Source organism: Chaetura pelagica, unplaced genomic scaffold (assembly GCF_000747805.2).
Source record: "Chaetura pelagica isolate M959 unplaced genomic scaffold, ChaPel_1.0 scaffold222, whole genome shotgun sequence".
In the NCBI taxonomy this organism is placed as follows: Eukaryota; Metazoa; Chordata; class Aves; order Apodiformes; family Apodidae; genus Chaetura; species Chaetura pelagica.
Window position 1 is genome coordinate 8,399,248 of NW_009952711.1, and position 20,411 is coordinate 8,419,658.

Genomic DNA, 20,411 nt, shown 5'->3' on the forward strand with positions numbered 1-20,411 from the left:
TGCTGAAATTTTATGCTGTAGCTTTGCACAAAGCAACAAACGTTTTTCAGACATGTATGTAAATCCCATGATTTTTGAAATCCAGGAAGTTAAATGGCTTTGCTGGATTGAGATGTAAATGACTTCAAACCATTCTAACTCAAAACCAGTGTTTACTGGAAAGAGTAACAAAACATAATGTGAAATCTTGGCCCCGTTGATGGGAGGTTTTAATGCCGATTTGAATAGGAAAAGAGATTTCTGGGATTGCTGAATTGGTTTAACTTTCTGCAAACACAAAGTCTGACCTGGCATACTTGGAAGCTTCAATCTCAACTTAAAGAGTGCAGAATTGGAGTTAGTTCATGTGTGTATGAGACCAGTAAAACACACTGGCATGTACCTGCTAATCTGTGCAGCCATCTGTTGAAATTCATGGTAGTACGTCAGTAGGATCCCACAATGATCACTTAGTATTTTTCTCTAATTAATAACATTAAAAATATTATACCTTATGAGGAAAGCTGTTTTACTCAACCATTTTCATTAGGCACATGAGAACATCAAGATGTAGCAATCTCTCAGAGAAAAGATTTTCTTTTGGATTTCCTTTTCAGATTCTGGTGGTTAAAGTAACTATTGTGAATTGCCAAAACATCACAAAGAAAGATACACAAAACAGGACAAAACCACACAGGTTTATAACTTATTATTACCAATCATGTAGGAATGGAGCAGACTCTGACTAACACATTGTAATCTTCCTGTAAGGTTTCAAACTTCCTTTAAATTGGATGTTAAAAGAATGTACTTAAAATTTACTTAAAACTCTAGAGACTGAGGTAGGTTATGGTTGATTCTCCCAAACAAATCTTACACCCACTTTCATATTTTTAAGGCTATGTAAGAAAAGGTTTTAATGACAACCATAAATGTTAATCAGAAAACTCCAGAAGCTTATTGGAAAGGTCAAGCTGGATTTTGAATGTTAGAGCAAATTCTAACAGCACAGAAACAGACTTCTTAGGGACTTGTAGCATTACAATGTCATAGCATTTGTCTGCATGTGGTTGTAAAAGGTTAATAAGTGCTTGAAGTAACAACATCCATGGAAAAGGCTAAATCACTGATTTGATGTCACACAAATAATGCCACTAGGGCTTTTGCAGACAATATCTGATTTGAGGAAGATTATGTAATTGATAGACCTTTCATAAATAAAATTGTATTTCCTGTGTACTGATAGAAAAAGTAGCTTCTGATGGTTCCTAATGAAGAAGTGAAAAGAGCAAATGGGTTTTAAAGGTGCTTGTGAACCATTACATAGTTTTAAATGGGAAGGCACAATATTTTCTATTTTATTTTTTGAATTCTAGCTTCTCTCAAAGTCAAAAGGCTTGGACTGGAAAAAAATGTTGAGACTCCATGATGTGCAAACCAAGCTAGGAGTTAGCCTGGAGGAAATGCTGACCATTGTCGAAGAGGTATTACATCCTGAGCCTTACAGCACAGAGGAAATTTGTAAATGCCTGGGAATTAGCCTGGAAGAGCTCCGCGCTCAGATCCTGAGTGAAAACACGCAAGATGGTGAGCACAGATGAAGTGGTGGGGCTTTGTCTGCAATGGTTGTGCTAAATATAAAGTTTATGTATTAAAAAGTAGTGCAAGTGGAAGTCTTGCCAGAATACTTCCCCACAGTCTTGGGTGGGGCAATCAATACCACAATTTTCATTCTAACTTGTAACTTAAAATAGAGCAAAACCTTGATTTTTATTGAACTGTTTCTAAACTGCTTGAAATAGCAGATCACTATTATTTCAGATTAGTTTGGGCGGTTTAATAGTCATCTCTAAATAACCCAGTTTTTCTTCTAGGGACAAGTCTAAACTAGGTTTCCTTTTTAGGCAATAACTCTCACAAACCCAAACATTTTGGATGGTTACAGCATCATTAAAATGAATCCTGTTTGCTCTCCCTTAACTGGTATTAAAGACTAGCATAGGTGGACCTTGTGTTTCTGTTTTGAATTGATAAATACATGATCACTTCATAAAAGATGCACAGGGCAGCTGTCTCCTGAGAAAGAAGTTTCTGTCACTATGAATATAGTTTTTCTTTTAGGAAAATGTTGGTGGACTTAAAATCTACTATTGAAAGGTCTTTCCCATGTTTTATTGCTTATGTTTATACCATGCAGCCATGGGCGTTAGCACATGTGGGATGGATTCTTGATGCACATAGCAGGGTTGCTAATACTGAATAGTAGAGTCTTTATGAAGTAATTAATTTGCATTCATAACAGGTTTCCAATTGAGATCAGATTCTTTCCTTAAGAACTTAAAGCAATCCTTACTTCCTTGTTTCCATTCCATAGCCTTAATATTTCTGCTGTTTTATAGCTGAATTGTTTCCTTGCCAGTCCTTCTCAAGACTCTTTCAGCGGTGTACGTGTTTCATGTATATAAATCAGGAATGTATCCATGCATACTGATGCTCAAATTTAACTAATTTATATATCTGGAAAGACTGTGAACTTTCTATATTGACCCAGGACCCAGTCCTGAGTCTAGAAACTGTTTTGCACCCCAGCAGTGTCAGAAACTATGGAAACCATCTTATAGTCTAATTACACTGCCAGAGGGTACCAGCATGGGCTAGGATATCTTAATCCAGCTCTTTATCTCCATAGCAAGAGTTACGGTACTTCTGTGCTCTACTTACACATGAGGAAAACACTGAACCACGTACCTACACTTTGCAGTGCTTCCATGGGAAACCATAGGGTTGTAAATCTTTTACCATGTCTCCTCACTCTCCCATTCAGGCATCTATGCAAGATCATCAACAACCAGATGTTTATACTTCTTATACCTGGTTTATAAAACTAAATTCTGCAGTTCTGTAGAATTCAACTGTTTATACAGATTATTTTTTTCAAAAACTAAAGCCTGAACAAAAAATCTAAACATGAAAACTATAGAAGAAACACCAAGGAAATTTTATGCTGTGGCTCTGACTAGCAGTTGCAGGTGCTAGCTGAACAGTATCTCAAACTTGCATGACCATGATTTCATTTGATAAGGCAAATTAAATGGGTTATGCAGAAAGCTTCTTTGCATGTACAGTATAAAATTAAACAACATATTTCTGTAAAACTATATGCAAGGAAGAAAAGGACACAAAGAATCTAAATCCTCTGTTTGTTTTTGTTACACGCTAAACAAATTTAATGTTGGCTTTGGAAAACCAGAGGCTGTTTGACAAAAACATTTTTCTTATTTCCCCTCTACTTTCCCACTATATTTTAAGGACAATGCCTGGCTTCCTCATGTGAGAGAAAACATACCAATAACTAAGTCATCTCTGCAGAGATTTTTAGAAAGTTGATGAACTTTTTTGTTCAATGCGAAGAAGAAACTATAGCATTTAGGGTATTTTTTTTCCTTTGTACATATTTAATCAACTTTCCTGTTAAAATATTATAATGTTAAGGGTAAATTATTTGCACAAGTTACTATTTAGATAATTTACTGGAATTTGAGTTTCTCTGTGGCTGAATATAAATTGTCAGTAGTTGTGATGTTTTGCATTATTCATAGCCCAGTGATAGTCACAAATAATGTTTGGTACTGACATTGTATCTCATGTTTAAGAATCTGAAAGTGCTATACAAATATTATTTTAGCCTTAAGTCTAGCTTCCCCTCCTCTGCTCCTCCAGTGATGGCCCAGTATACTTAGATAAAGTTGTTTGGGTGTGGGGAACGGTGAATGCCACGTGTACCCTTGGTCCCTTTAAAAAGCCCTCTCTGTATGAGAGGAGCAGAGGAACGTCCCAGAGGAACCTCTGGAGGTCTGTTACTAACACCCTTGGTCCATGACAATAGATGTTTAAGGCTGACCAGATAAAAACTCCACATCCCAAAGAAAAATGGTATGGACAGGCTTTGGGCAAGACCCAGGCCAGGTCTGGAAGCACACAGCAGCTCTGCATTCCTTTTATAGGCAGGTAGTTAAGGATTTCTGCAGTTCCCCACTGTGCAGCCCACTTGTTTCCCAGGTTTGGAGAAGTGCAGATGGTGTGTAAAGCCTCTCTAAATTTCTTGGAGTTGTTCCCTGGCCAACTAAAAATCCCGAGTTTAAATCTCCCTTGCAAATGTTTACACATGGATTGCACTTGTGGCTTCTGAACATCTCTAGAAAAATAATATTACTTTCTAAGGTGCACTATGCCATAACTTTGGCTTGGACTTGAGTGCTTCACAGAACATTTAGTGTGTGGTGATTGTGGGACATTAAGTATTCATAAGCTTCACCACAAAAGGATATTCTCCTGTAAAACAGTGTATTCCTTTAGCCATGAAATGTGCGTTTTTTCCCCTTTTTAAATGAGGTATTTTTAAACCCATTTTTCCTTTTCATGTATAAAACTAATCTAATTTTGACATTGAAACCTGGGAATGAAATTGCCATGGGAGAAGCAGAAATTCATGTGCTTTGTGGATTTGGCTGTTTAACTGCCCTCCCATTTGTCCCCTGGAAAGAAAATTCTAAATCTGTGTTCCAGTGAGTGGTGCTTGAATAGCCTTTCACTCCCACTGCCAAATAATTTGTGTTAATGGTGATCTCTGGGCAAGAGCAGTCTCAGCTGTATGTGCACAGGCAGGATATGGGAAGGTGGACTCCCAGAGGTCCTGTCAGGCTGCTCCAGGAGATGTAAGGCATTGTTGTGTGCATTAGTAGAGTGCCCTGCTCTTGTAAGAACAGAAGTTACCTCCAAACTGGTAGAAAAAAAAAGAGCCTTTCCTAGCTTGAGGGTCCAGGTGCATACTCCAGCCTCAGTCTGATCCATATAACAGAGAAAAATCCATATCACGGAGAAAATTGGGAGCATACAATTCCCTTCCATAAAAACATGGTGTATTTGGGATGAGCCAGAGAGGTGGCTGCTCCAGGCAGATCCCCTACACCTACCTGCAGGGTGCAGGCTTTTGGGGTGTGCCACAGGCACCAACTGGTCTAGGTTAGTTGCAAAAGCCTTGTTAAAGCCTGTGTTCCTCTGGAGGAGAAAGCACTGCAAACCAGTAGTTACCACAGTCTCAAGCAGGTGTCTGCTGAATGCGTCACTGAATCCAGCAATGACTTGTCCCCTGGTTTATTTTCAGAAAGCCAGATTGCAAACAGTTACTTGAGCAGTCTCAGTAGAGCAACTGTTCCCCACTTCGAGTAGGGGGTTCACAATCTGGCTCAAATTAAAGCCATCTGGCAACATTTTCTTATACACATCATGAGCCAGAAACCTTCACCCTCATCATGTTCAATCAGCAGGATGCCTAACAGAGAAGGGCACCATTCCACATGAGTAATGGTGGTAGAAACTGTCCCCTACATGATTTTGCGTCGGTGAGGTTTTCCTGTTGTAAATTTCTAACAGTCCCATCAGCCATGTGTAGCTCATTAATCTACAGAGAAACACATCTTAAGAAGCTGCCAAAGCAACTAGAAAAAAAACACATATATAGCCTAAAGAGGTTGGTCTTTAGCTAAAGGTCAGATAGAATTGTACAGAAAGCCTCTAAAGAAAGGAATCTGCTGAAGCTGAAGTTGTAACAAATAATATGAGTTGCTAAGAAGCCGCAATGTTTAATTGTAAGGAAAAATATCCCTGTAAATGGAGTGAACAGGTTTGCACAATTTTTGTAAAGCTGAAATTTAAAATATGATGATACAGTTGAAAACCCACAGTGAACTTCTCTGCTATATTTAATTAACCCACAGTTGTTTGGACTAATAGTCCAGGACTTTTGTTTCTTAAGAGATTTTATATGGAGTTTGGACAAACTTTCATTCATGTTAGTCTGCTACGTCTTTAGCAACTCGTAAGGTTCTCACTGCAATGGGAGCTATTAAGAGCACTGGAAAATGCCACCTTTTCATCCAAGGCCATTTTGGTGGTTTGTAAGGGAACTGAATCTACCTATTCATGGACATTACAGAAATCCTCTGCAGAGAAGAAAACAAGAAAAGCACCTGAACTGGGTATTTCACAGATGTCCTCATGGAATAAAAATTACTTTAGACATGCTCTAAACAGTTGCTCTTAGGTCAGTGTGACAGCCAGCTAGTTTCATTGCACCAGAAATTTTAGGTTCCTCTTTAGTCACCACAGAAATTGGTGCCATGGGGCAATATGGGAATCAGGTGGGATATATGATTCCCTAATCTGCCCTTTTTACTGACAGGAAGTGGAGCTGAGGGAACCTGTATACCCCTGATTTGGAAATAAATTTAAGTGGGAGAAACTAGGCCTTTATAATTTACTGAGTTAGGAAAGTATATTTACATTTTTAGTCAGATAGAGTACCTCATTTCTGTAGACTGTAAAAAATTTAAGGATCCACATGCTTTTAAGAATTTGGCATTAGTTCCCTAAACCCTGCTTTTTTGCTCTCCTTTGAGTGCAGCTCCATGCAACCCAGTCCTGTGTAACACTGGAAGGTTTATTTTGAGAGCTTCAGTTTTTCCTCTTTCGGAGCACTCCGGTCCTAGCTCAGATATAAACTAATCAGTCATTCACACTTCTTATTTATTTTTTTTAAAACTGTGACAGGGTACAGCTTAGGAAATCAGTCATTTTACTTGTAAGAAATGTGGCTGCATGAAGTGCACAGATTCTGATTGGTTCCTGCACTCTTCTAAAATCCCAGCCTCTCTAGCTCTCTGACATGTCTTATTAATTCAGATTTTATTTCTGTAGCACTAATATACTGGCTGTGATGTAGCAAGGAGATTCCAATATGGATACCATTTCTGGAAAGAACGTGTGCTCTGCTATCTTTTATTATATAGACATGGTTAGTTGGACTGCCCACCCAAACAGAAGAGATACAAGAGAGTTCCTCTCTTACCAGAGGCATCTGGTGTTGAAAGCCAAAAATGTGTGAATAATTTCATTATTTTAGACTAGCACTTGCAGAGTACAGAAGTGTTTCCTGGCCTGAAGATAATTTTACCTGAACAGTACAATGCCAGGGAGGAAAAGAAGAACTATAAAAAAACCCCACAAATGTAATTTTCTGCAAAAAAACTGCTGCCCATAACCAACCAATAATGATACCAAACAACTTAATGACACCAGCTTTTAACCGATAGTAATTTGGTAAACGTCCACAAAGGAGTCTGAAAATAACATCCAGTCCTTCTCTCCCCCTTTGGGGCTGTCTGGAAGGATGGCTTTGCAGCGAGGGAACGCCTGTGTCAAGGTAGAAAGTTCTCCCCTGTACAGAGTGACCCTCTGGGGAGTGGCTGCTGTCAAGGACTCTGCTCAAAGCTGGCTGGTGGCCAGCAGCCCCATCACACATCCTGGTGGCCAGCAGCCCCAGTACCCATCCTGGTTGCCAACTCATAACATGACAAGCACAACACAACCCCAGAGATTTTTAAGGTAATCTGGCCAGTGGAGCATTGCTCTACCAAAGGGTGGTCTCCGAATCAATCACAGCCTTTGGCAAGTCTGTTGCCTTACAATTGAAACCAGACATGTTTTCAGTTCATTCTTTGGGTTACTACTGTTCAATGGTGATTTACAAGAGAGTGTGAGCTATGGCAATCTCTCACGCAACTTTAGATATTCCCTAAACGAATGCACATTTAGAAATCTCCTTGCTCTAAAACAATGGCTTATAAGAAAAGAATATTTAAAGAGAAACCATCCTTAAAAATAGCCCAAGCTGCTTTTCTTCAGCATTCAAAAATACTGAGGCATTGCTCTGCAAAACGAAATGCAAGTAACTCCAAGTAACAAAATCCAGTGGGGTAAAACACACCTCTAAATGGGAAACCAAAACATGCTCTTCCTGTGTGATACTCTGAAGATGATGTTTCTGGGAGGCATTCAGTTTCCTCATATCTGTCCTAGTTTGAAATGCGTTCAGAAGGCCTGTTCAAAAGACAGCAACACAGGGTTTCTCAGTAGCGAGCTGTATTGAATTACAAAATAAATACCACCAGAAGCAATATCACCAGTAGCAGAACACTGCTACATTCAATGTATTTTCAGCATTTACAGTTCTGATTTACACTTAATCTGGAGAAATAGTAAGGGATTATACAAATACTGGTGAAGTTTTAGTCTGTAAGGGCTGTGATCTGGAATGTACATACAAGAGACTTAATCCTGGACACAATTTTACTTCCAGCTTTTCAAGTAAGATTTCTACATATACTTGCAAATGGAGATTGCAGAAATCATCAGAAGTGGTTCCAGAACTTGGCTGTTTCCATGCAACAGCCAAGTGGGAACTCCATGTGTCTGGGTCAGATAGCAAGTTCTTTTTTGAGTACAGGACTTGTCTCTCTTCTCCTTTTACCTCTATTTGAGGGTTTCATCAGCCATTTTAGAAAGCAAGACAGACCAGAAGCTTAAATGAAGAGAGGGACCTTGTTCTAAAGGAGAATTTTCAAGTATAATGAACATGAGGGATGTTCTGAGGTGTTCTAACAAGAGTATTGTTCAGTTGTGATGAAATAAGGAAACGTACCATGCTCCACATAGAGAATTAAGTCCACTTATCTAATATTCACCACCCAAACAGCTCAAGTAAACCAATTTAATCATAAATCATGTCATGCATGCTTCTGGTGAACAATACTTCCTCAATAGCAGACGTGGGATTAAAGCAAACAATTATATTGGGAGAGGAAAACAATTAACTACAACACGAGCTTGGGAAAGGCAGATCGATTCTCAGATATTAGTTGGAAACCAAACCCTCCTGTGAACAAAAGCAGCTCAAGGAGCCTTTAACCACAGCCATCCGTTTCCTTTTTATGCCCACTGTTCAGGTGGAGGTCTCTGCCCCAGTGACCACACAGGTTTGGGCATGCTCCCACCCTAGCTAAAGGGACTGCTTTTTCATGACACAATAGAAAAAATTTAGCCAAAATCCTTGCACCAGCCTTTGACCTTAGAAGGTCAATACTAAGCAGTACCCTTCTGGGCTTGACATCTCTTCACATCCACACAGGCAGCACTGACACTCTGGCTGGTAACACAACAAAAATAACCTCTGAAACAAACTGAGAGCACCCGTGCTCTTCACTGTGCCTTTAATCTAGTGTTACAATCAGGGTAAGCCTGCATCATTGTGAAAGTATTAGAGAGGGCTTCCTTACCTATGCAACAAGGAATACGGTAATGGCATTTTTGCTAATCTCAGTAAAAAAAAATAAATAAAAAAAATCAAGTGGTTGGTGGATTTTTGTGGTTTGGTCAGTGTTTTTCTTTTTCCAAGGTAAGGTCTGTCCAGTCACAGAAAAAGCTCTGCGCCTGGAGGGCACAGGGACCCTTCTGCTGCTATTGAAAACCTGAAAACTTTAGATTACTGTCCCAATGCATGTTGCTTCTAACTCTTGAACTTGTGGCTTGCCTCTGCAAAGTAAAAGGAGAGACCGAGTCTGTTCAGTGACACATGTAAGAACCAGAGCACATGCCTGAAGTTATCAACAGAAAAACAATGTGTACCGTGTATTTTGGTGAACTCTAAATACTCTTTTATTATTAGAGCTTTTAAAGAAGATGTAGGTGAGCTTTTGCAGAAGCCTAAAGAGTTCCAATATAAAATACCAATTACTAAAAAAGAAAACTAATTCTGCTGGTTTTGTATGTTCCTTGTAGTGAATATTAATGGATAACTGTATTAATATTTTCATTTTGTTTAGTTGCCACCTTCAAGTTATACCAGCGTGCAAAGCATGTGTACAGTGAAGCTGCCAGAGTGCTGGAATTCAAGAAGATATGCAATGAGGCACCTGCCAATGCAATCCAGCTGCTGGGAGAATTAATGAACCAAAGTTATATCAGCTGCAAGGAAATGTATGAATGCAGCTGTCCTGAACTGGATCGGCTGGTAGACATCTGCCTGTAAGTTTTGACCTCCAGGAAGAGTAATCGCCTGTTGAGAATATTGTTTGAATTGATGAGAAAATATGACATCGTTGGCTATTGCAATTTTAAAATGAAAGTATTCTTGTCTCTTATTACAAAATTAATCTCCTGCAGGGACATTACATGGTCAATTGTTTCCCTACTGACATCTGTGCAATACTTTCAGATGAAAGCTGCTGTTTATGGCTTTATTACAGTCTTTGCTTTAGGACTGACTCATCATCACAAGTGTTACGTTAGACTGTTGGCTATTCTTTTGCTAAGTTGTAGAAGAAGTCATAACTGGTTTTCTTAAAACATCATCTTAGCTGTTCCGTTTGAACTCTGTTGCTTTTTGTGTATTTCTTAACCATTTCAGAACTGCCACCATGGGAATTCCAGGGCATAAGCAAGCTGCTCTAAATTCCTCGGTTGCCTTGGAATCATAATAATATATTGTGAAATGCTATTGCATTTTTTTTTTCAGTTAAAAAAAAAAAAGGTTGTCTAGGGTATGAGGTAGGTTGGACAGCATTTCACCATTTAAAAGATGTGTTAACTGGTACCACGGCTGCCACTCTGCTGCTCCTCTGCTTTCCCCACAGGATTCAGTCTCCACCACTTCCCCAGACTCATTCTTTTAGCTGGGTTTCAATTTGAAGCTAAAATTCCAATACTTTACTATCTAAAAATGAAAGTTACAGAAATATTTCTTTACCAGCAACTACCTTTATTTAACTAAGAAATTAGTCTCATTTAGAATGAAAATATGAATTTTACAAACATGCAGTTTGCCACAGGCTTTCTTCCTTCCATACTCATGTGGATTTTGTAAGTCTTAATACCCATTTACCAGGTTTGTAAATTGATAAGAGTATGATACAGATGATTTTTCAGATTAGTCTGATTTCTTCTGCAGACAAAATGGAATGGCCGCTAACCAGAAAATACAAACTTAAGAACAGGCTACTTTTGGACCTTCAGATTATTTTGCATGGGATACACATGCTAGTTTGATAAAACACAGAGAAGCCCTGATAGCCATTGGACAGTCTGATAGTAATTTAGCAACACGATTTTTGTTACTTCTCTTGGGAGCCAATCCAGTATGTAACTCACAGGCTGCATTCAGTTTATTGTATCACGTAATGACCATGTAATAAGCTACAACAGTCACTCAGCAGGGCAAGTCCACCATGGCTTCCCACTCAAAGGGAACTGCTGATCTGTGCGTGAGAAGGGAGCCAGCTGAAGACAGCCTATGCTGTATTGAACTATAAAATACCTTGGGCTACAAAGCCTTGCTGCAGTGCAGAGTATCAGCACTGCCTGTTCTGTGACACCACTGGCAGAGGAAAAGCCTTAACACATAACATCTGCATTACCTTTAGGTACAGCAACTATGCAGTGTTGATGCCTCAGTCAGTAGCACCTGATGACTGACCTCTGTGGAAGAGACCAGCCATTTAAAGTGTCTTCACTTAGGGTATCCAGCCTGAATCCTACTGCTATGGCCCCTCCTCAGAAATGCCAAAAGAAAGCGATCCTGTTTCAAGTAGGGGAAAACAAGTAGGTATAAACTGATAAGATACAGTGTGGAGTTACCTGTGCTACATTTAAATAAGCCAGCATAGATGCTAGCAACAGTCCATTGCAGCACAAAGTTCAGCATGGGGATGGAAAGTCTCTGTTTCTCATTTATGCTGAGCTCTGTGCTTTCACAGCTAGACAGCTGCACTCTGAGCTAGCCTGGGTATCGTGACACTGGCTTGCAGGCAGTAGCAGAGACACAGCCACAGAACCCAAAGGAAGGGTGTACACAGTTAGGGTTTTACTAAATTAAATTAAAATTAATCAGAGCATTTCAGTTCCAGGGACCAAAATATAAATAGTGAAGGAAAAAAGTGATGCCTGTGCCCATGTTACATCAGATTTCTAACTTACCAGCAGAAAAGCCCACAGCCAGTATGATGAGCACAGCTGAGCACCACATTGGAGAGTCATTAATGTGAGACCACTTCTAACTGGTATATTAAAATAAGAGGTTTTTAATTACATTAATTACACCAAAACAATTATTTGTTAATTATTCTTTGCAGTCTTGTCCCATCAAGACTATTTCCTAAGAAATGTATCTTCCTTTAGAAGTTTTCTATTCTTTAATGTTTTTCTGCTTCTGTGATTAGATTTCTAAGAGCATATAGCTATTCTAAATGAATGAGGCTTAAGCCAGCATCTATCTTTTGAAAACTATTGGAAGAAAAGTCTTAACTTTTCTCGTTGTACATTAAAGAAACTAAGGGACATAAAATCACTAGTCACTCTAGGAAAACTTGGCCAATATGATTATAGAAATGGCCAGGAACTACATAAATTACATTCTTTACTTACAATGATATACAGCTGCCCTGTAACTTTAAAAAGCCTTTCCAAAAATACATTCCACAAAATTGCCCGAGTCTACTGCTGCTCTCTCCTTACAAGGTTTAAACTGTGAAGAGTAATCTGCATATCCAGATGTTTTCTGTTTTGCCTAGATCTTTATGTTTTAGTGTACAACCTCTGCCAAGAAAGAAAGGGATCCATACTTGCTGTGGTTTGTAGTGCTGAAAACTGTAACCACGAGTTGGTCAGTTGTTTGTTTGTTTTTTCTTTTTGAAAGACAGAAAACTTGTACTTTCTCTAACCTACCTCATGCTGTTAATAGCTGTTCTACCTGTTAGTCTTCTAAGTAACACAGAAGATTTACTAAACAATTAAGGAACAAAAACTTGGATCTGAGCTCCTGAATTCATTAGGTACTTTTGAAAATCTCTCAGAATCCTTGAGTGTTGCAAATAACTTTCTTTTGTTCCCTTTCCATCTTATAAATGCTGATAATTTTTGTGTTACCAGCCATGCCCTTACAGTTGAAGATAGCTGAGTTCTCTCTGATCACTTTTAAAAGGACACCATTTTTACATCACCTCCAGGTGCATTATGGCAGCTGAGACAACTATTTTTTTATCAAGACTCCAATCACTGATTATTTTCTTGAAGCAGCAATGCCTGGAGTTACAGCACAATTTGGAAATTCAAGAAAACAAACCAAAAACCACCCTATAAAAAGAAGTTTCAGAGCCAGAATGGCTTAGAGATGCTGTTCAAATACACACTAAGATACAAAGCAGAATAATCCCCACCACCTTATTTATATATTTAAATCTCATCACGTTAACGCTGTGCTTTCTGAGTAGCTGGTTCATAGTTTTGAGTACTTGGAATTAACAATGTTGCTCTGATTTCTTTACCTCTCACAGCAAAACATTTTTAAAATGAGGTACTACAATGTCTCTGTTGCTTCCATGTACCAAACTACAGGACTTCCATTTTTTTTTCTTCTTTTCTTTACTGCAGTCGTCATGTTTTTACTCTCATTTACACACCCCCTTCCTCGTAAGATAATTCTGTTTTTATCCAGTGAATGCTGAAACAAGATACAAGAATTCTTCAAGAAGCAAAAGCCAGAACTCAGGACTGGGAGCTGAGTGCCCCCAGCACTGGACTACAGATGCATTCTCTTTCTGTGGCTCCATCTCTCCCTCTCTTCCTTGTCCTTACAGCTGTAGCACAGCCCAGGTGTTGCCTAGGGTACTTTCTTGCACATTAAATCCATATCTCATACTGTGTGGGTGAGCCCTCCATCCACAAGAGTATTGTCTGCTCATGTCCCCTCTTCACAAGGGCACAGTTATACACCAGCACACAAGAGCAGTGTCTGGCTGTAACAGCCAGCGTCTGACTTAGGACTGAATTGATGAAGACTCGAAGGACAGTTGCAGACCTGTTCTAAAGTTAACCTAGACACCTCCCAAGCACCGCATCTCCAGTGGGTGTGGAATTAGGTGCTCACTTCTCAGCACTTGTAATGTCAGGTACCTAATTTTCAGGGGTGAAAATTTGATGGGCACTGCCCATCAAAACTCGAAGTTCCTCAGCATTAAGCTAAAAGCATCTAATCGTATCACCACATTTGAAACTGTTAGCCACAGTGTTTTGAAACAGAGTGACTTCAGCTCTGAAACAGGCATATTTTCTGTCTACATTATGCTTTATTTCAACTAAGTATTTTAAAATGACTCAGTAAAAATGAGGCATGAGCATGACCACAGAGAGTTATGAAATCAATAAAAGGCTCAGAACAATTCTGAAGGGATTCCAGTTGCCTACCAAAATAAAAGCCAGACACCATCTGAAATATGAAGTTCTGACTGAGGTAAATGGACCAAATGAGTACAGACAGTTGATTTAGCAGACTCTGAAAAGTGTATTGGGCCTTATGAAGTCAATGGGAATTTCCCTATTGATTGCAATTGAGACTGGACTGGATCCTGCTCATTTTAGGAGATTGCTCCATGGACCAGAAATGACAAAAATTGCATCAGAGATTGAGTGGCTTACAGGAATAGTAATAATAAGTAAAATAAAACAGCAACAGGAAATAAAGAATGAACATAAAATCGAGTCAATATGAAGGGTGGCACCACACAGACACACTGAAGAAAGTGTTTCTGTCCAAGACGAGATGTAAGCATGTTTAGAATCAAACACATATGTAAGTACTTGCTTGAAATATGACCTAAACTTCTACTAACCCAGCAGTATACCAGATTCATTAAACAGAAAATGCACATATGAAAAATTACCACAGCCTACTCAGAATGAGCTGTCATTTTCCAATGTTATTCATATGATGCCATCTCTCCCTCCAACACATTCTAGGACTTTCCATGCACGGCTATTGGAAATACATCAAAAGGATTTGTTTGCACATCAGATTAGGTCTCTCATGAGATTAAAATTTCAAATGAGTTTTCTAAATCTTGGTGTTAGAAAAGCCCCAAAGAAACTTATTACATGGTATTTTCCTAAATTTGTTGAATCCAAGTAAAGACATAGAACACAGGTAAGCAACTAAAGAAAATAATGCTACTAAATTCTAACAAGATAGCATCTGAATCTTGCAGAAGAATGGCATGGGACTGGCTGTAGGACATGTCTAGCAGACCAGTGTCCTGAAGCTGGGAATCATTTTTATTTTGGATGTCATTTGTCATTGTTCTTTCTATTCACCCTCCTTATTAAGAACATTTATTTTCTTTTGGGACTAAATTCTTGTTTTACCTCTACTGCTGTAAATCTGTTAGGTTCATGAGGCTCCTCTAAAGAGAGGTACCTAACTCTGTCCATTCAGCATAAACAGATGTTTGAGTACAATTACTCTATACAATTTTAATAGTTTCTGAACTCTCCTTTTCTTGATGGGCACGCTCAGCAGTCCTGTAGGAGTCTGTGAATCTTCAGCATGTTTTAGATCTGTCCTGGAAGAATAGAGCTATTTGTCTTTGCCACATGAGAAATGGCTTGCATGCCTACATCCTGTGCAATTAGTTTATAAACCCTCTTTTGTTATTTTTGTCATGTATTTCTGTTTTCACTTCTGATGTCTTATGAGTGTTGCTAACACATTTCCTTTCTTCTCCTGCTTTCTTCATCTCAGCTGTGCTGTGATCCTTAAAACAGCTGATGCTGAAGCATTATAAAAGAGGGTGACTTTTTGAATTGACAGTAATGACTATATTGCAGTTTAAAGCGTCAGCATTTTTTGGTCCAAAATGGTAACTGCAAATTGCGGTAACACTGTGTACAACCAAGTGGGTGAACTTTAGAAAAATCAGATGACATAGATGTGTTTTGAGTAAAGTGTTCACTAGTTTTCTAAAGGCATTTGATATATGACAAATGACCCCTTTTTTGGTTTATTTAACATGATTTTTTTCTGTTTCGTTTTAGGCAATTTGGGGCCATTGGGTCACGTCTGACTGGAGCTGGATGGGGAGGCTGCACTGTGTCAATGGTGCCTACTGACAAGCTGAATGCTTTCCTAAAAAATGTACAAAAAGCCTATTACCAAACCCATGACCAAAGGTTAGGATTGGAGAATAACAGTCTGTTTGCTACCAAACCTGGAAGAGGAGCTTTGGTTTTTATTGAGGCCTGAAGAACGTAAGAATTTGGAAGAAACTATGTAGGGCATTTAGAACTGGCAGTCCTTCCTTCCCATGCCTCAGTAAATGATGCCTTTTCCCTTTTTTATTATAATGAGTACTTGCTATTATCAAAATCTACTTCTGAAGAAGCAGTTCAAAGAAAACTCTTTGATTGTAGTCCTCTTTGTTTATTGCATAGTAAAAATAGCTATCAGTGCAAACTTTGATTTACAAATTATTGAAAAGGAAAACTGAAATTGAAATAAAGATTATACTTTGTTGCAGTGGAGCTCTCTTTATTTTCCATTTACTGTCATAAAAGTAAGACCAGGTGAAGCAATAAGCCATTTCACCATAGGGTGGGAACCTGACAGGGTTTGCAGGGCTGCTCTGTACTTATTCACTCTGGGTGCTGGATATTCTTTTGTTTAAAGGATCTTGCAAAAATGAAAGATTAAACCGAATCATTCAAAAATCAGAAGGACCTTGCTAAAAAATATAAGTTCTATACTCTCCTCAAACAGGATTTTAACTGTTGTAATTCATTATAATATTAGAGTAGCAATAGCAGGTCAAGTAAAATGTTAGGAATACATTATGTTAAGCAGGAAAACTTTCCTTCTAGCTATGTTTTCTTCTGCATCCTTGTGCAAGGGTGACTTGTTATAAAACTTTCAACAAAAATGAGTGCTGTGAGCTGTACAGTGTAACAACATAGTCCAGTAAGTGAATGAACAAATAATGAAACTAAGTTTGATTTTGAGTTATCCACACACCAAATTCTAATTGTTGAATCCTAGCTGTGCTTCTACAAATTAGTTTTTGCATTTTTATGCCTAACTATTACAATGGATTAAATATAATCCAGTAACCATTTTAAAAAGCAATTAAAATCTGTAAGTAATAAGATAATTCACTGAGTTGAACTAGGCAAAATAGATAAGACCAAGAGCAGATGTCATTGACATATTTTTGACAAATTCCTACCTTGCTCCCACTTGGCACTTCTGACAATCTCAAGGTTTAACTGCATTTCAAGTTCAGCACCCACAATTCATAACCCATCTCCTCAGTAGGAGAAATGACTGTGATTGCAGAAAGGTGACTGCATGAAGATACCCCCAAGATGTCCTCGTGCTGCTTCCAAGTGGAAAACTAGGTTCTCATGCCCTCTTTGACAGCACACGAACTTCCACTTCTCTGATACCTCTAATGAAGACTGAAGAGGGGTTTTTCTCATGTCATAACCCTTGCAGCAATAAAAGACACAGCAAGGCCTGTCCCTGTGCACATTTTTGTGATGTGAAGCACAAGTTAACGTCCAGAAGTCTGCATCAAATTACAGGTCTCAGAAGAGATCCTCTGTACATTACCCATGCTAATTCAGGCCAAAAACAAATTCTTAGAGGCTACTAATTCTGTGAGAGGGCTCTGCCAAATTTAAGCATAGCAGATGAGCAACAGCCAACACAAACTGCCAGATCTTTTCAGGAACCTTAGAGGGAACAGAAAATGGTAATATTATCACTAGAGAAGATTTCAGTTCTCCGACAGCCAAGAGAAGTCTAACAGGGTGTTGCAGATCAAGCAAATCAAGAACTCAAGAGAGGAAAATGATGGGGTCCAGGCATGATAGGGAGAGAAGAAAATACAGGATTTGGAGGGAGGACAATTAAAAGGATGCATTTGAGAAGGAGAAAGGAAAGGATAATGGAAACAGTTAAGAACAACAGGCAGAATTACAGAAAAGGTTTAATCTCAAAACATTCACATTTATGGAAATTAAATATCTTGTATCCCATTTGCAATGTACAGCAGACATGATGTACATTCAACTAAACCTGTAAACACAGGACTCCAAAAATCAAGCAACCACAGGTATGTATCTCCAAGATTATAATAGAGATTTTAAGAAAATAATGCCATGGCTTTGTTACCAACTGCCTTATTAAATATAATCCTCAGTTTAATTCAGCAAGTACTTCTTTATTATCCTATCATAAAAATAATGTAGATACAGTACAAATACTACATACCAATCCTTTAATTAATATATTTGCATTGAACTTGAGTATAGCTGGATTTATGGAAGCACTAAGAAGTGCATGAAAAGAATATATATAAGGGTGTTTCTTTTAGTCTTTTTTTTTTTTTTTTTTTTTTTTTTAAGTTGAGCATGACACACACAGACATGAAATCTTCCCAAAACCATGCAGGCTGCAGTACATTTCAAAATTTTTCTTTCAGTGAATCTTATAAATGATATTCTCATAAACAAAGAAAAATAGAAAACTGGCACAGTATAAGAGAACAAAACTGAAGGTTTTAAACTTCTGATTAATTTCTTTCTTTTATTGCTTCAGTGTCTTTCCCATACTTTTGCTGAGATCTGCAAATAGAATTGGGGCACAACTTCCATTGGAAGACTTATGGTACTTACACTATATACATAAAAATGGCATGCAGGCATTCTTATTTACTGGCTACCAATAGTTGAAATAATAACAACAACAAAAAGGAATTAATTTATGTTTCAGGTTTTTTTGTTTGCTTTTTAAGCCTTTGAAGACATTCTTAATGATAAGCAGCAAGGATATGACTATTTCTAACAACAGAGTGAGAAAATGGTGGTTTAGATGAAAAATTCTATGTATAAAGCAGCAACTCCTAAGCATATTTCCTAACTATGTCTTTCCAGATCTGTATTTTTAGTACCTTTTCTGACTATGCTTTCAAAATGTCTTCTGTAGCTGAAATAAGGCTCATAGTTATGTACATAAACACCCACCCACACCCACATATTTGGAAAACTAACAAATGTCAGAATACATGGAGAGGTGATACATCCTGTTAGCATGAGATACAATTATCAGTGGAGTGTGATTTTCTTATTCTAATGACTGGCTGTAATTCATTCAACCACAAGTTTAATCTTACTGTGCAGTAAATGGGTTCTAAACCTTTCCAGAAAGGATTTGGAATGGAGACACTGTTAGACATCTAAGTGCAGCAGCACTGCCTGGTGCCACATTAATACTCTGTATTATCTTAATCCCATTGACATCTACATCTTCATCACTGTATTTGCTGACTGTGTATCTTGTATGTAGGAACTTGCTCATGCTCCAAAATAGAACAAGAGGAATTTTACCATTCACTGGACAGGAGGGGATCATGATGGTATATTACAAAATAGAACACTGGACAGGAGGGGATCATGATGGTATATTCGACATTTGCTCTCTTGGACACAGCACACATACACACACATATATATTCGGTAACCTAATATAAAGTTATTACTTACATAACATCTTTGGGAATATTGGTTTCTAGTTAGTATGAACTGAATGCCAACTTCTATTTTAGTAACTGCTGTGTTTAATCCTTCTGAAATTCCACTTTAAATCCATGTGCCTCTTTAATAACATCTTGATATATGGGAGCAACTGCTGTGCTACAGTTTCAGTCAAATGAAAGATTTGTATTTTCAGCAAAGGCTGAAGTGTGTTTGTGTGCTGAGTCCCAGTCAGATATAGCTAAACAAAGATACACCCAGGACAACATAAGAGCTATCTTGTTAAAAAAACAAAACAAAAAACTAAAAAAACCCTTTGCAAACCATAGCTGTTGCTGAGGACTGAAGCAGTGCTTTCTGACTCATCATTATTTGCTTCATCAAGATAAATGAACTCTATAAAGGGATTTATACTGCAAAGTAACAAAGGCATGAGAACCAGACTAGTGCCACTGAATGTGCTGAAACCTGTGAATCATGCAAGATGTTAAATTGTATTTTAAATGCTAATTTTGAGATTAAAGGCTAGTTATTGATGCAGAAAGAAGTATACTGGGGAACCTAAAACTAACTGAAAATTGCTCCCTGTCAGCCTGCTTGGCAGATGTTCCCGGGACATACAGGATTGGCAGAGAAAGTGATGCCAAGCAATATCACTGTCACATCTGTCCTACCTCAGCTCTTCATTTTATTTTCAATAAATGCTCTTCTGAGATTAAATATCCCATAAAATAGTGACAAAAGATTAATTATTTTCTTAATCCTCTCTTATACTCTGCCCTCTGCTTTTGGGCTTGTATCACAAGCAATTAGCTGAGATTCTGCAAGATAGCACATCACAGCCTCTGAGAACAGCACCATGTTTATGAGGAGACTGAATCTGCCACGATGCTGAGGGTGGATCATCCCCAACCTCCTCTGTGATCTCTCACACTTCAGTAGGACTGCAATATTCAATCTAACCAAGGTGGCAGGACCAAGCTGTGATTGATGTTTTGGGAACTGCTGTTTTCTGGACAGGTTGTTTGTTGTTGGTTTTTTTTTCCACAGGTCAGCTACAATTGTTTTACCAGTTAAATCTGTAGATTAACTTTTGGAGCCCCTGAGGTCTCTGCAGGTTTGGTCACTGAGTTCAGCAGAACATGGGTTTACCCCAGCTTTTACTCCCTAGCACTCAGTTC

At 38.3% G+C, this 20,411-nt stretch overlaps 1 protein-coding gene across 1 annotated transcript in view; it reads left to right on the forward strand.

Moving 5' to 3' along the window:
* The window catches only part of GALK2 (galactokinase 2), a 42,645-nt gene extending 26,561 nt beyond the window's left edge, over nucleotides 1-16,084 (forward strand). Inside the window, exons 8-10 of the mRNA XM_009994553.1 lie at nucleotides 1,356-1,566; nucleotides 9,699-9,900; nucleotides 15,736-16,084. Of these exons, the coding sequence (XP_009992855.1) occupies nucleotides 1,356-1,566; nucleotides 9,699-9,900; nucleotides 15,736-15,943 (621 nt within the window). The 3' untranslated portion in view covers nucleotides 15,944-16,084. The remainder of the gene's footprint in view (nucleotides 1-1,355; nucleotides 1,567-9,698; nucleotides 9,901-15,735) is intronic.
* Nucleotides 16,085-20,411: the final 4,327 nt, after the last annotated feature.